Source organism: Urtica dioica, chromosome 1, assembly GCF_054948205.1.
Source record: "Urtica dioica subsp. dioica isolate 48M chromosome 1, U.dioica_male_clone48M_v1_H2, whole genome shotgun sequence".
NCBI classification, from domain to species: domain Eukaryota; kingdom Viridiplantae; phylum Streptophyta; class Magnoliopsida; order Rosales; family Urticaceae; genus Urtica; species Urtica dioica.
In genome coordinates this window covers 2,465,158-2,480,332 of record NC_142756.1, presented here as the reverse complement: position 1 = coordinate 2,480,332, position 15,175 = coordinate 2,465,158, and the positions used below count along the sequence as shown (strand labels likewise).

General features: G+C 33.6%; 1 protein-coding gene across 1 annotated transcript; it reads right to left on the bottom strand.

The window, feature by feature from the left end:
- Nucleotides 1–3,408: 3,408 nt before the first annotated feature.
- LOC149406286 (uncharacterized) lies at nt 3,409–4,317 on the bottom strand. The gene is made up of 2 exons (XM_089611304.1): nt 4,065–4,317; nt 3,409–3,968 (listed from the first exon to the last, which is right to left on the bottom strand). The coding sequence occupies exons 1-2, from the start codon at nt 4,315–4,317 to the stop codon at nt 3,409–3,411; spliced, it is 813 nt and encodes a 270-aa protein (XP_089467430.1).
- Nucleotides 4,318–15,175: the final 10,858 nt, after the last annotated feature.

Genomic DNA, 15,175 nt, shown 5'->3' with positions numbered 1-15,175 from the left:
TGTTTTACTTGTTACTTGTTATAAAATTATGGTATTGTTTTTAGTTTTCATTTTATTTTGTGTGTTTAATTTAAACTTTGTAATCTATGTTTAAATTTTATATGTATTACTTGAATTTTATTTTAATGTGTTTTTTGTAGTCAATTTATGAGTTTTGGTGTTTTATAAATATTTGTAGCGTTATATATATACATATATATATATATATATATATATATATATATAAAGTTGGTGTTTAAATGGGTTAATAAAATATTTTTTCAAAAAAAAAAAAAAAAAGATGTCGTGTGATACAGTGTCACGGCAAATTTAGTGTGACACTGTATCACACTGCAATTATACCGTGGCATATGGCGTGCGATTGGAGCAATATGGACGTTATATATAGTGTTATAACGTGTCATTGGAGTAGCTCTAAAGATCTCATCAGACACGGTATAATTACATGAATGATTCTTTTATTTGTATTTTTGTTCTTCGTCTCTATTCCATCGAAGCTTTTATGTTTTATTCGTTACTCTTTTTTTGTTCTAGTTTTTTTCCTGTATTTTGAAGACGAATGGGAAACATTTCTTTTACAATTTTTTTTTTAAAAGAAACATCGGGACTTTATTAATTCAAAACGGCATAGCCGAGAACCAGTACAAGGAATTCAAAACTGGAAACAAAAACCCGAAAAAAGAAGCGAAAATTACATTTCTTTTACAATACTGTATCCGTTTTGTTGTTTTAAGTACAGATGGACGCTAGGGTTAAGTTTGTGGATAGATTGATTACTAGGATTTTGTACTTACAATATTGTATCCGTTTTGTTGTTTTAATTACAGATGGACCCTAGGGTTACGTTTGTGGATAGATTGATTGCTAGGATTTCGAAATATGGCCGGGTAGCACTCGTGATTTTGCACTGTGTGTTGCTATCAGTGGAGGTCTGCGTCTCACCTTTTGTCAAATCAGGACAGTTCACTTTGGCATTGGCTTGGTTTGCTTTGTTCCTAACAGGTATCGAGATCGCAGCTGTCATCATTAAGCCACCGTCTCCCACGCGGATGAATGCTATTGTTTTGGTGTTAGACCTTTTGGCCTTTATTGGCTTAATCATCAACTTTGACATCGAACGGAGCGGCCGCGAGAGAGACGGTAAAAGACTTTTGGATTTCTTAGCTACTTCTACTGGTTATAAGATATTCCTTATTGTTCTTATCATACTGAAATAGTTATCTCTAGGTCCGTACCGGTTTCTCGAAGCATTCTACGGCCCACGTCCCCCGGCCGCGACCGCGAGGGTGGCTGAGTGAGTGAGGGAGAGAGATTTTTGTTTTTCATAATAAAATCAAAATGTTATTATTATATTAATAATAAATATTTTTATGTTAAATTGCAAAAGAAATTATACATCAAACAATAAAATATAAAATCTACGTGTAATATTAATACCACATAGTTTTTCAAAGAATATATATAATAATAATAATATATATTAAAAAATATACTCAAAATAACGGATGTTATTAGTATATTATAATATAGTATTAGTAATTATGATTATAATATACAAAAAAAATTATACAAAATATATTGATAAGAGTGGGAGGAAAAAAATTAACATACATAAAAAAAATTATACAAAATATATTTATGAAAGAGGGGGAAAAATATGACACCTGAAAAAAAAAAAAAAAAAAAAAAAAAAAAAAAAGAAGAAGCACAAAAAAAAAACCCGCCACGTGTCGTAATCTAGCGGGGCCATGTGGTGGCCATATGATGCATGTGGGGGAGAAGTTGCTCGTTATTAACTATGTTATAGATATATAATAACATATACTCAAAATAACGTATGTAATTGGTATAGTATAATATAGTATTACTAATTATGATTATAATATACATAAAAAAATTATACAAAATATATTAATGAAAGAGGGAGAAAAAAAATAAATAAAAAAGATATACAAAATATATTGATGAGAGAGGGAAAAAAATTAAAGGTCGTGAAAATAAAATAAAAGATAATGTATGTTATTGATATAGTATAATATAGTATTAGTAATTATGATGATAATGTACATAAAAAAATTATACAAAAGATATTGATGAAAGAGGGCGAAAAAAATATAAATAAAAAATATATACAAAAAATATTGATGAGAAATTGGACAAAAAAAAAATTTAAAGTCACCTGGCAGCGCCACGTGACGGAACTAGAATGAAAGTTGAAGAGACATTGCCTCTTATTACTATGTTATGGATAAATAAAAAAGATATAAGAAATATATTGATGAGAGAGGGAAAAAAAATTAAAGGCGGTGGAAAAAAAATAAAGGATAATGTATGTTATCGATTAAATATAATATTAGCAATTATGATTATAATATACATAAAAAAATTATACAAAATATATTGATGAAAGAGATAGAAAAAAAAATATAAATAAAAAAAGATACAAAATATATTGATGAGAGGGGAAAAAAATTAAAAGCCGAGAAAAAAAAAATATAAAGGCCGGGGAAAAGAAAAGAAAAAAAAATATATATAAAAAGTTAAATTTTGAAAAAAAAAAAAAAAAAGAAGGAGGGGGGTTAAAACCCGGAAAACAAAGGCAAAGAAAAGAAAAAGTTAAAACCCGAAAGAAAAAAAAAGATATAAAAAGGGCCGCCATGTGTCGCATCCTGGATGCGCCGCGTGGCGGCCATAGGATTAAAGATGGAAGAGGCTTTGTTTCTTCTATCTATGTTAATGGATAAGGCTATGAGCCACTCCCACTCACTCACTCTCACTCCCACTCCCACTCCCACTATTTCCTGCAGCCCCTCACCGTTTCTCTCTCTCTTACAAACAAAAACCCTAAATCCAAGATCTCATCAGACCCGGTATAATTACATGAATGCCTTCTTTTTTTTTGCATATTTTTTTTTGGGACGGTTTCGATTTTTCTTCTTTGATTCATTTGTATTTGATCGTCTATGCATATGCCTGTTATATCGAATTTTTATGTTTTATTCGTTACTTTTTTTTTGTCCTCTCACTCTTCCCTAGACAAACAAAACCCCAAATTAAGGGCAACTCCAACCCAATTCCTATATTTGGTGTTAATTCAACACAAATTTTGTGTTGATTTAGCACCAAATTTTTTTCCAACTCCAACCACAACACCAAATTTCACACTAAAAATACTATTCATCATTATTATATTATTAAAATAAAACAATCTCTTTATTAATAAATATTTCAATAAATAATTATAATGGTGATACTTTTTAATTAAGTGATTAAAATTAGTACTTACCAATATTTAACAAAAATTAAGATAAATAAAAAAAAAAGATAAATAAAAATACCATTACTAAAAATATTATATTTAAATAATTCAACATAAAAACATACATTTGAAAGATAGATTACATCGTACTAATTATCATAATTAGTATATTCATTCCACAAGTGCTCAATTAATGCATTTCGAAGTTCAATATGAGCGTCTTTGTCCTTGATTTGTCGGTGTCGAGCTAAGAATTGTTGAAATCGAGCATCTTCATCGCCTGCCATCTCAACTTCAACATTTGGAACTTTAGCTAGTTCTTCAATGGTTGGATTAACATCGCGTTCATCTTCTATTATCATATTATGTAAAATAATACAAGATGTCATGATATCATGTAACACTTTCTTACTCCAAAAGCGGGATGGTCCGGCCACAATTGCAAATCTTGACTTCAACACTCCGAATGCACGCTCCACATCATTTCTACATGCTTCTTGCTTCATTGCAAATAACTTTTTTTTTGGACCACGAGGATCGTGAATAGTTTGAACAAGGGTCGACCATTTTGGGTATATGCCATCAGCTAGGTAATAACCCATGTTATATTCTTTTCCATTAATGACATAATTGGCCGGTGGAGCAGTACCCTCAGCAAGATTAGCAAAAAGATGAGATGCCTCTAGCACATTAATATCATTATTAGATCCTGGTAGACCGAAGTATGCATGCCATATCCAAATATCATAATCAGCTACAGCTTCTAGAATAATCGTAGGAGATCCACTACGTCTAGCATATTGACCTCCCCAATCTGTTGGGCAGTTTTTCCACTTCCAATGCATACAATTTAAACTACCCAACATACCTGGAAATCTTCGACGTTCGTTAATGTGGAGAAGTCTTGCAACGTCATTAGCATTAGGTGCTCGAAGATAATGGCCTCCAAACACCTCGACAATAGCTTGGCAAAATCTATTCAAGCATTCCAAAGTTGTGGACTCGCCTATTTTGATATACTCATCGATGGAGTCTGCCGGTGATCCATACGCCAACATTCGAAAAGCGGCTGTTAGTTTTTGCAAACTAGATAACCCGAGTTTACCGAGTCCATCTCTTCGTTGAACAAAGTAATTGTCATGCCTTTGCACAGCATCATGAATTTGAAGAAATAAAGCTCGGCTCATTCGAAATCTTCGTCGGAACATTGTCTCTAGGAATCGAGGATTCTCTGCAAAATAGTCGTTGAAGAGATTGCGAGCGGCTTGTTCCCGATCACGGTTGATAACGATATGACCAGGAATAGATCCACGATGAGAGCCTTCGGTATTTAGCATGAAATTGTTATTTTCAGTAATTTGAGATATGACTTTGTTTTTACTATGTCTTTTAAAATTATGTTATTGTTTTTAGTTTTCATTTTATTTTGTGTGTTTAATTTAAACTTTGTAATCTATGTTTAAATTTTATATGTTTTACTTGAATTTTATTTTAATGTGTTTTTTGTAGTCAATTTATGAGTTTTGGTGTTTTATAAATATTTGTAGCGTTATATATATATATATATATATATATATATATATATATATATATATATATATATATATATATATAAAGTTGGTGTTTAAATGGGTTAATAAAATATTTAAAAATAAAAAAAAAAAAGCTGCCGTGTGATACAGTGTCACGGCAAATTTAGTGTGACACTGTATCACACTGCGATTATACCGTGGCATATGGCGTGCGATTGGAGCAATATGGACGTTATATATAGTGTTATAACGTGCCATTGGAGTAGCTCTAAAGATCTCATCAGACACGGTATAATTACATGAATGATTCTTTTATTTGTATTTTTGTTCTTCGTCTCTATTCCATCGAAGCTTTTATGTTTTATTCGTTACTCTTTTTTTGTTCTAGTTTTTTTCCTGTATTTTGAAGACGAATGGGAAACATTTCTTTTACAATTTTTTTTTTTAAAGAAACATCGGGACTTTATTAATTCAAAACGGCATAGCCGAGAACCAGTACAAGGAATTCAAAACTAGAAACAAAAACCCGAAAAAAGAAGCGAAAATTACATTTCTTTTACAATACTGTATCCGTTTTGTTGTTTTAAGTACAGATGGACGCTAGGGTTAAGTTTGTGGATAGATTGATTACTAGGATTTCGAACTTACAATACTGTATCCGTTTTGTTGTTTTAATTACAGATGGACCCTAGGGTTACGTTTGTGGATAGATTGATTGCTAGGATTTCGAAATATGGCCGGGTAGCACTCGTGATTTTGCACTGTGTGTTGCTATCAGTGGAGGTCTGCGTCTCACCTTTTGTCAAATCAGGACAGTTCACTTTTGCATTGGCTTGGTTTGCTTTGTTCCTAACAGGTATCGAGATCGCAGCTGTCATCATTAAGCCACCGTCTCCCACGCGGATGAATGCTATTGTTTTGGCGTTAGACATTTTGGCCTTTATTGGCTTAATGATCAACTTTGACATCGAACGGAGTGGCCGCGAGAGAGATGAGAAGAGACTTTTGGATTTCTTAGCTACTTCTACTGGTTATAAGATTTTCCTTATTGTTCTTATCATACTGAAATCGTTATCTCTAGGTCCGTACCGGTTTGTCGAAGCATTCTACGGCTCACGTCCCGCGACCGCGACCGCGAGGGTGGCTGAGTGAGTGAGGGAGAGATTTTCTTTTTTTAGTTGATGTTAATGAGAAAGATTCTGGTTGTCTCGGTTAATTAGAATTGAAAATTTTGATATGTATTTTTCAAGTATGAAATGTGAAATGGATCAATACAATAGTTTGCTGGCATGCGTACAGTATAATAATAATAGTAATGGCGTTGTTAAGACCATGCATGCGTTAACTTGATGAACAGGATATATATATAATATTGCTCCCTCCCTTATCCTTCCCAATCTTCCACGTTGCACTATAATATTGCTACTACACCACGTCATTTTATAACATAAACAAATCAATTTGAGAGACTTAAGAAATGAATTTATATAGGGGGTCTAAAATTGCAATATGCCTCACTTCTATATGTTTATACGAGCTCTTTTTTTTTTTACTTTTTTTTACTATAAAAATAATCTTTCACATCTATAATCATCACTTTGTGATAATGTTGTAAAAAAATAATTAGATAATGTGTAAATTTTTTAATATCTTTTATTTATATTTTTTTATAGAATAAAAAATTGACTCATAGAAGTTATAGATATTTCCATTTCCTATATAAATGACCTCTATTTACCAAAAAGGAAGGAGAAGAAAAGAGAATTACCCTCCAATCCGAGGGGTAGTAATATGAATATCCATCGGTAGTGTCAATGTAGAACCGGTAGTTATTTGGTATATCTTCAACCATGATATAAACTTTCAATCACCCTTTTGCTTCTTCTTTTTTTTTTTTTATTATTGGACAATTTTCTTCAATGGTCACATGTATATCCTACCCTTTGTTTCCTCCTTAACTGAAAGTTTAAAAAGAGTCATCAAGTATATAATATAGCCCTTCTAAAAAAAAGTACATTATATAGCTCCGCAGATAAAGTTAATTGCATTTTTTAATATTATTATCATAAGTCCTAGATATTATAGGAACATGAAGAGTGAGTTTCCTAAACCCATAAAATAAATATTATCGTAGACGAACTCGAACGGCCTCCCTTCCATGTCTAACCTCATCACCGAACTCAGTCACAACGCTAGGCTCGTTAACGACTTCAAACGGTGCCACCGAGAGAGAGAGAGAGAGAGAGAGAGAGAGAGAGAGAGAGAGAGAGAGAGAGAGAGAGAGAGAGAGAGAGAGAGAGAGAGAATTGTGGGATTGAGTGTAGAGGAAAACAAGGCAAGAAGATACTAAGAAAAAAAAATTCTTCAACGATTGTAGGATTGAGTGTAGAAAGAATTGTAGGATTAACTAAGCTTAGTTCTTTAGAGCCACACAAATTTTGGAAAGAAACATTAATCTTGTAATTCTCTCAAATTAAAAATAAGGGTCATGGCTGGAAAAGGTTCGGGTCTTTGACAACTAGACGCAAAATTATTCATTTCAAATTATTCGTTGATTCATGCTTCTCTTTTTTGAAATTCTCTAGGTAAGCATTGAAGTCTTGAGATTCTCTTCAACGATGGTACTATCATCATCATCATATCTATTAGAGCCTTATTTCAGTTATTTTGCTTTTACGTCGTTTGACATTATATGTATATGTAGTCGTATAGCAAACGTCGTCATATCATCATCATCATCATCATCATCATCATCATCATCATCATCATCATCATCATCATATGATGGTTTGATTTGATCTAGAGGGTAACACATATAGAAACTCGAAAAAAAAATGTGAAAATTTTATTGGTAAGAAATTTCCGAAGGAATAAAGGTTCAGATAGGAGATTTGTGAGCGTGAAAAATGGCTTGATCTTTTTGAATGCGTGTTTAAAATAAATTACCTATAGGCTGCAGTGATACTTTGGATGATAATAAATTTTATTTTGTCTCGCAGTATATTCTTTGAATTTGCAAAAAAAAAAAAAATTGTTCTTTTTGGAAATCTCTTGCAATATAGTGTTAGGAATGAAAGAAGTTGTTGTCGGATGTATTCCTTATTAAATCACAATAATGTAACCAGATTTCAATAACTTTCAATCAGATTTCAATAATAGTTATCTAGATTTCAATAATTGTTAATTAAATTTCAATAACTGTTAATCAGGTTTCATAAATGGTTGACTTGATTTATGAAATATGAGGGTATGATTATCCAGAATAAAAAGAAAAAGTTATTATCAAAATGCTTTGAAAACATGACTAAGAAATGAAAAGTGATGTACTTTTTAAATTAATTATGTAATTTTCCCAAAACTTCACATTCCAACGAGTCAATCCCGATAGCAAGTGATTAAGTGGGCCTGGGCTTTCTGCTCCAATTTGATTGGAGAGACCATCAAACAGTTAAATAAAAAAACTCCCACGGTCAACTTATGTGATTCAATGCTTTTCACTTTATGTTTTCATGAATAAATTATTCTAAGAAAATACATTCCGCTTCTAAATTGAATATTCTCTATTTTCTTAATCAGTGCACCTAGAAAAACTAAGTAAAAAATATCCAATCCATGATTTAAAATAATTACGGTAAAAATAGATGTTCCGGGGACTTTTCAAGCGGGTGCAACTATTGCGAAATTGTCCAATTCTTAGAAAGACTACCGGAAGAAACATATTCACAACACCAAGGTTTTTAATGTTTTAATTACAAATCTAAAAGCTATATTTTGAAGTTTTTTGTACATAATTTTGCTTTTGCCTTGTATTTTCTCTTTCCTAACTCTTGTATACTCTCACTTTAACTTTTCATTTTGATTATCTTTATATTCTTCTATCAAATTTTTTTTTTGATGTCACAAAAATTTATAATTTATTTTTTACAATCTATAGACACCTACTTTAATATATTTTTGATATACATAAGAATATCTTATTATTATTATTACTATTATTATTAATTATATTTTATATAAATAATTATTAATTACAAATATGAATACATATTTTACCAAACACTAATTATGCTTCTACTAACAGTTATAATAGTTTTAGAACAAATTACCGAACACATATTTGTTTTTTAAAACAACAGTTTTTTCTAATAGCAAAATCTAAAAGCAGAGTAATGTCAAACAGAGCTCATGTTGTCGTCTTCCGGATATCTCCATCGGACTGGGAGCCTTCTTCACCACCATTTTTTTCGATCGAATCTCAACGTCACCACAGTTAAGAAGATGTGGAATCTTGGAGGAGATGACTCGGCGTTGACGGTCTATGCGGCTTCGGATTCCTTAGCAATGCTTTTCCAATCTCCGACTTTTCGCACGTCGATGCACCTATTGAGGTGCTTCTCTAGCAAGGTGAGCTTTTGGATCTCCGATCTGCTCCACTGAAACTTGGTCGGAAAAATAGAGATGTTGCTGATATTTCTCAACCAGCCCAAACCTAGCTCAAAACACCAACACGATTAAAGAGCAAGAAGAAGAAAACATGGGTAGTTTTGGAACCCATAATAAAATGGGATAAATTCTTAAAAATAAAAAATTGATAACTAGACTATTATTATGATTTCTCCCTCATAAAATGGCTACTTAGTAACAAATCTCTACTTTGATTTAAAATGACCATGATATTTAATACGTTAGCAATTAATTTTGGGTTTGAAATTTCTCCTAATGTAAATTCCACGATATTGGGCCTTTTGTTTTAGAAAAATTATAAGGCCCAGGTTCCTACTGGGCTTAAGGGTCCAATGTAAGTAACTTAGCAAGTTGATAAAATGGATTATTCCTATTATATGACTTGTACCAAGATTTTGGACCAAAATCTACTAAACCCAAATAAATCCTAAACTATGACTACCTATTTTCACTAAATAAAAAAATACCCTTACTTTTAATAATATTTGATTTTCTTTCTTATTTAATTATTTGACTTTCTTTTCGTTTTGGGTTCAGCTCTCTTCCACTCTCTCTTTTCGTTTTTCAGTTCGTCATCTTTGTTTGGGTTCATCTTTGTTTTTTCAATTTGTCTTTTTAGTTTAGGGTTAGATTTTCATGAAAAAAATTTGATCCTATTCAAAGTGTTTAAGTCGTTGAATTTCTGTGGTTTTTGAAGTTAAAAAAAAAAAAAAAAAAAAAAACAATTCTCGGGATTCTGGAAAATTTTGAAAAGTTTCTGAAAATTTCTGGGTTTTCGTTGAAGATTTATTGACATTGATGTCAATAAATATGCATTTTTATTGACATTAATGTCAATAAATCTTCAACGAAAACCCAAAAACTTTCAGAAACTTTTCAAAATTATCCAGAATCAAATCTTCAACGAAAACCCAGAAACGTTGAAGATTTATTGACATTAATGTCAATAAAAAATTTTATTGACATTAATGTCAATAAATCTTCAACGTTTTCGGGTTTTCGTTGAAGATTTATCTTCAACGATTCTGAAAAATTCCTTTGAAGATTTATTGACATTGATGTCAATAAATATGCATTTTTATTGACATCAACGTCAATAAATCTTCAACGAAAACCCAGAAATTTTCAGAAATTTTTCAAAATTATCCAGAATCCCGAGAATCGTTTTTTCTTTGTTTTTTAACTTTAAAAACCACAGAAATTCTACGCGGAATCCATGGCGGGCTGTTCCGGCGGACACTTCGAGGTCGCCGCCACCGGGATGGCCATGGGCTACTCTCCGGCGGCCATGACCGTCGTTCCCAGGAGCTTCAGCGTCGGAGATTCCCAGGGCTGCTCTCCGGGTTTTTGTAATGATGTTTGTTTTCATAATATAAACTAAATAGTTTTTTTTTTATTAATTAACTAATAAAAATAAACTAAATATGAAGGATAAATATGTAATTACTTATTTCATTAAGTCATAGTTTAGGATTTATTTAGGTTTAGTAGATTATGGTCCAAAATCACGGTACAAGTCATAGAATAGGAATAATCCCTTGATAAAATCCAAATAATTTTTTTTATTTTTTTATATATATGTCGAAATAATAAAATTCAAATCGATCTGCTGAAGAACACCGCAATCAATCGACGTTTGGTCGTCAAGTTCGTGGCTGTGCGAAAATCAGCGCTGTTTCTTCATTGGTTGTCAAAGTGAAACAATGATTTCAATTTTCGGAATCCCTGGTAAGTTTATGACCAGATTAATCGATTGAATTTGTAATGTGTTTTAGGGGTCCATGAACTGGTCTTGTTGCCGATGTTTCCTTGTTTTGACATAAAACTTATTCGTAATTACATGATAATTTTGGTGTCACCGCAGTAAAAACGGAGTTGGAAAGACGAGTGATGAAGCGCGTGATAGGGAATGAGTTTTTGGTTAACGTATATTTCTGCTTGATGTTGTTCCACGCATTTTGTTTCGTCGTAGTGCCATATGCGTTATTGGTTGAGGCACAACCTGACGCCGATAATATCGATAGGACTGTTAAAGGTCGGAGAGGGGATCTTCTCTTTTTTGGATTCTTACCGCTCATGGGTTTATACGCTGCGCAACTCGCAAGGATGAGGCCTGCTTTGTTGAAGAGGATATTGGAGACCCAATCCTTGCACACTGCTTTTTACAATCTATAGACACCTACTTTAATATATTTTTGATATACATAAGAATATCTTATTATTATTATTATTAATTATATTTTATATAAATAATTATTAATTACAAATATGAATACATATTTTACCAAACGCTAATTACGCTTCTACTAACAGTTATAATAGTTTTACAACAAAATACCGAATACATATTTGTTTTTGAAAACAACAGTTTGTTAGTAAAATCTAAAAGCAGAGTAACGCCAAACAGAGCTCATATTGTCGTCTTCCGGATGTCTCCATCGGACTAGGAGCCTCCTTCACCACCATTTTTTTCGATCGAATCTCAACATCACCACAGTTAACAAGATGAGGAATCTTGGAGGAGATGAATCGGCGTTGACGCTCTATGTGGCTTCGGATTCCTTGACAATGCCTTTTCAATCTCTGACTTTTCGCGCGTCGATGGACCTATTGAGGTGCTTCTCCAGCAAGGTGAGCCTTTGGATCTCCGATCTGCTCCACCGAAACTTGGCCAGAAAAATAAAGATGTTGCTGAGATTTCTCAACCAGCCCAGACCTAGCTCGAAACGCCAACACGATTAAAGAGCAAGAAGAATAAAACATGGGTAGTTTTGGGACCCATAATAAAATGGGCTAATTTCTTAAAAATAAAAAATTGGTAAATAGACTATAATTATAATTTATCCTCTCATAAAATGGCTACTTAGTCACAAATCTCTACAAGATTTAAAATGACCATGATCTTTAATATGTTAGCAATTAACTTTGCGTTTGAAATTTCTCTCAATGTAAATTCCACGATATTGGGCCTTTTGTTTTTAGAAAAAATGATAAGGCCCAGGTTCCTACCTGGGCTTAAGGGTCCAATGTCCGTAGCTTAGCAAGTTGATAAAATCATGAATTAATGACATTTTTGGTCCCTCAACTATGTCGCCTTTAACAGGTTGCTCTCTGAACAAAAAAAAACTGCTTTTTCACTCCTTCGTGTAGTATCAAATTCATCTTTACTCCTTCTGTTACTTTTTTCGTTAAAATAGACGGAATTTGACCACGTGCCCACCACGTGCCCATCACGACTTCGAGTATTAAAGCTTCTTCATCGTCCTCTTTCTTGCCTCAGCCGCCAAATAAAGCACAGAAGGTCCGGACCCATCCTCCTCTTCCGACGAGCCCATCAAAGACAGCGAGTCCTCGCTCGCAATTCGTCGTCGCCTCTGCTTGTGAATCCCATTCCCATTCGTATAGCTCAAAGCCCTAACCAGGACCGGCTTTAGAGCGACGGCCTTCGTATCTCCGTCTCCTTCTTCGCCGGAGATCATCAGAAGCGTCAAGGCCGGATTGTCGCCGTCGATCTTGATAGAGACGAGATCGTCGCTCGGTGGTGGTGGAATCGCTCTGAGACACGATTTCTCGGATTGGCTTCGGGTCATGAGCTCGTAAAAGGAATTTCGATGCTCAGATATATTAATATATTTATAACATCACACACTTGCTTTTGAGTCTCTGTTGATTGTTCCCTTTTGTTTATGTTTCGTTTTCTTCTGCTTTGATCTATTTTCTTATTTCAATCACTTTATTAATTTATTATTTTATAATTTTGACTGATACCTTTATTTCAGTCAACACGTGATGGGCACGTGGTCAAATTCCGTCTATTTTTAACGAAAAAAGTAACAGAATGACTAAAGATGAATTTGATACTATCACGAAGGAGTGAAAAAACAGTTTTTTTTGTTCAAGGAGCAACCTGTTAAAGGCGACATAGTTGAGGGACCAAAAATATCATTAATTCTAAAATCAATATATCGAAATAAAAAGTATCATTAATTCTAAAATCAATATATCGAAATAAAATCCAAATCAATCGATCCGCTGAAGAACACCGCAATGCATGGGCGTTTGGTCGTCAAGTTCGTGGCTGTGCGAAAATCAACGCTGTTTCTTCATCGGTCGTCAAAGTGAAACAATGATTTCAATCTTCGGAATCCCTGGTAAGTTTATGACCAGATTAATCGATTGAATTTGTAATGTGTTTCAGGGGTCCATGAACTGGTCTTGTTGCCGATGTTTCCTTGTTTTGACATAAAACTTATTTGTAATTACATGATAATTTTGGTGTCACCGCAGTAAAAACGGAGTTGGAAAGACGAGTGATGAAGCGCGTGATAGGGAATGAGTTTTTGGTTAACGTATCTTTCTGCTTGATGTTGTTCCACGCATTTTGTTTCGCCGTAGTGCCATATGCGTTATATGGATAGGATTGTTAAAGGTCGGAGAGGGGATCTTCTCTTTTTTGGATTCTTATGCGCGCCGCTCATGGGTTTATATGGTGCGCGACTCGCAAGGATGAGGCCTGCTTTGTTGAAGAGGATATTGGAGACCCAATCCTTGGACACTGCTTTTAAGGAGGTCGTGGAACCGGATTTGGAGAGGTATAGGAAATTGAATTAAAATTAAAAATAAAAAAAAAAGAATGACTTGATGCTTAAACAGAGGTTTTGTTTTTGTTATTTTGTTTCAGGGCAACGCCACAAATTGTGGGCACTGAAATGCACCGCGAGGCTGTGTGGGTGTTCACCAAGGCTGCGTTTCTTTTTTGTCCCCTTGGGTGGGCTCTGGTATATGAAGGGTATTATAGGTATTTCCCTCTGCTTTCCATGTTGCTACTTTGTTGGGTTTTTGTTACGTCCACTATGCTTTTCTACATTACCTGTTACATGAATTCCAAGGAAAAACTATTCCATATTCAGAGAAGGGATAAGAAGTTACTATCCACCGTTAGTTGAGGGGATTCTATTATATATGATTTGGTAATATGCCAATTTGTCCACTATTAGATATACTCAACACACTTGGTCGCTGAGCTCTTCCCATGTCATGTCTATTACGTTTAGAGGGACACATGTTGAAGGGACCTATGTATTTTGGGTTTGTTTACTAATGGTTGTAGACTGCATGGAGATCTTTTAGTGTAAAGTGATGATCATTAGTGTTTATTTTCATGCTAGCGAGTCTAAGCCTTTAGTGAGTCTGCAATAGCAAATTAGCAATGCGTGTGATTCTGACTCTACTTGTGATGATTATCACTATTTATTTTCATGCTAGCGAGTCTGCATATTTTCAACTTGATTACTAAGATTCTAAACATTGCTTTTGCTTTGGGAGTTTCTCACATACGGTACCAAATTGCTAACGTCGGATTCGGTTCCTCAACAATCACAAAACTATAGGTTATATCTACCATATCATTCTATTTATATTTACATGGATATTAGGAATTTGTCGTATAAGAATTGAGTTAAATACAATTTAAAGCGAATAAACAAAGAATAAATGAACAATGAAGCAACATGCAATGCAGACTGGAAAAATACGAAATTGATAGTAGATCGACTACCGAGTATTGTGTTTCGTAGAAAGAAACTTTGTCTCATGGAAAAATAAGAAGCAACATGTGGTATCAAGATCTAGCGCGGAGTCAGAGTATAGAGCCATTGCACATGCAACATGCGAGTTAATGGGATACATCATCTCTTAATAGAGATATGCTTCGAAATCTTAATGACAGCAAAGTTTTGGTGTGATAACCAAGCAGCCGGTTATATTGCGTCCAATCTCGTCTTTAATGAGCAGACTAATTATATTGAGATCGATTGTCATTTTGTTCGCGAGAAGATTGAACATGGCTTAATTCCCATTGCATATATAAAGATAGAAGATCAATTGGGAGACGTTCACAAAAGCACTTAACGGGATACGG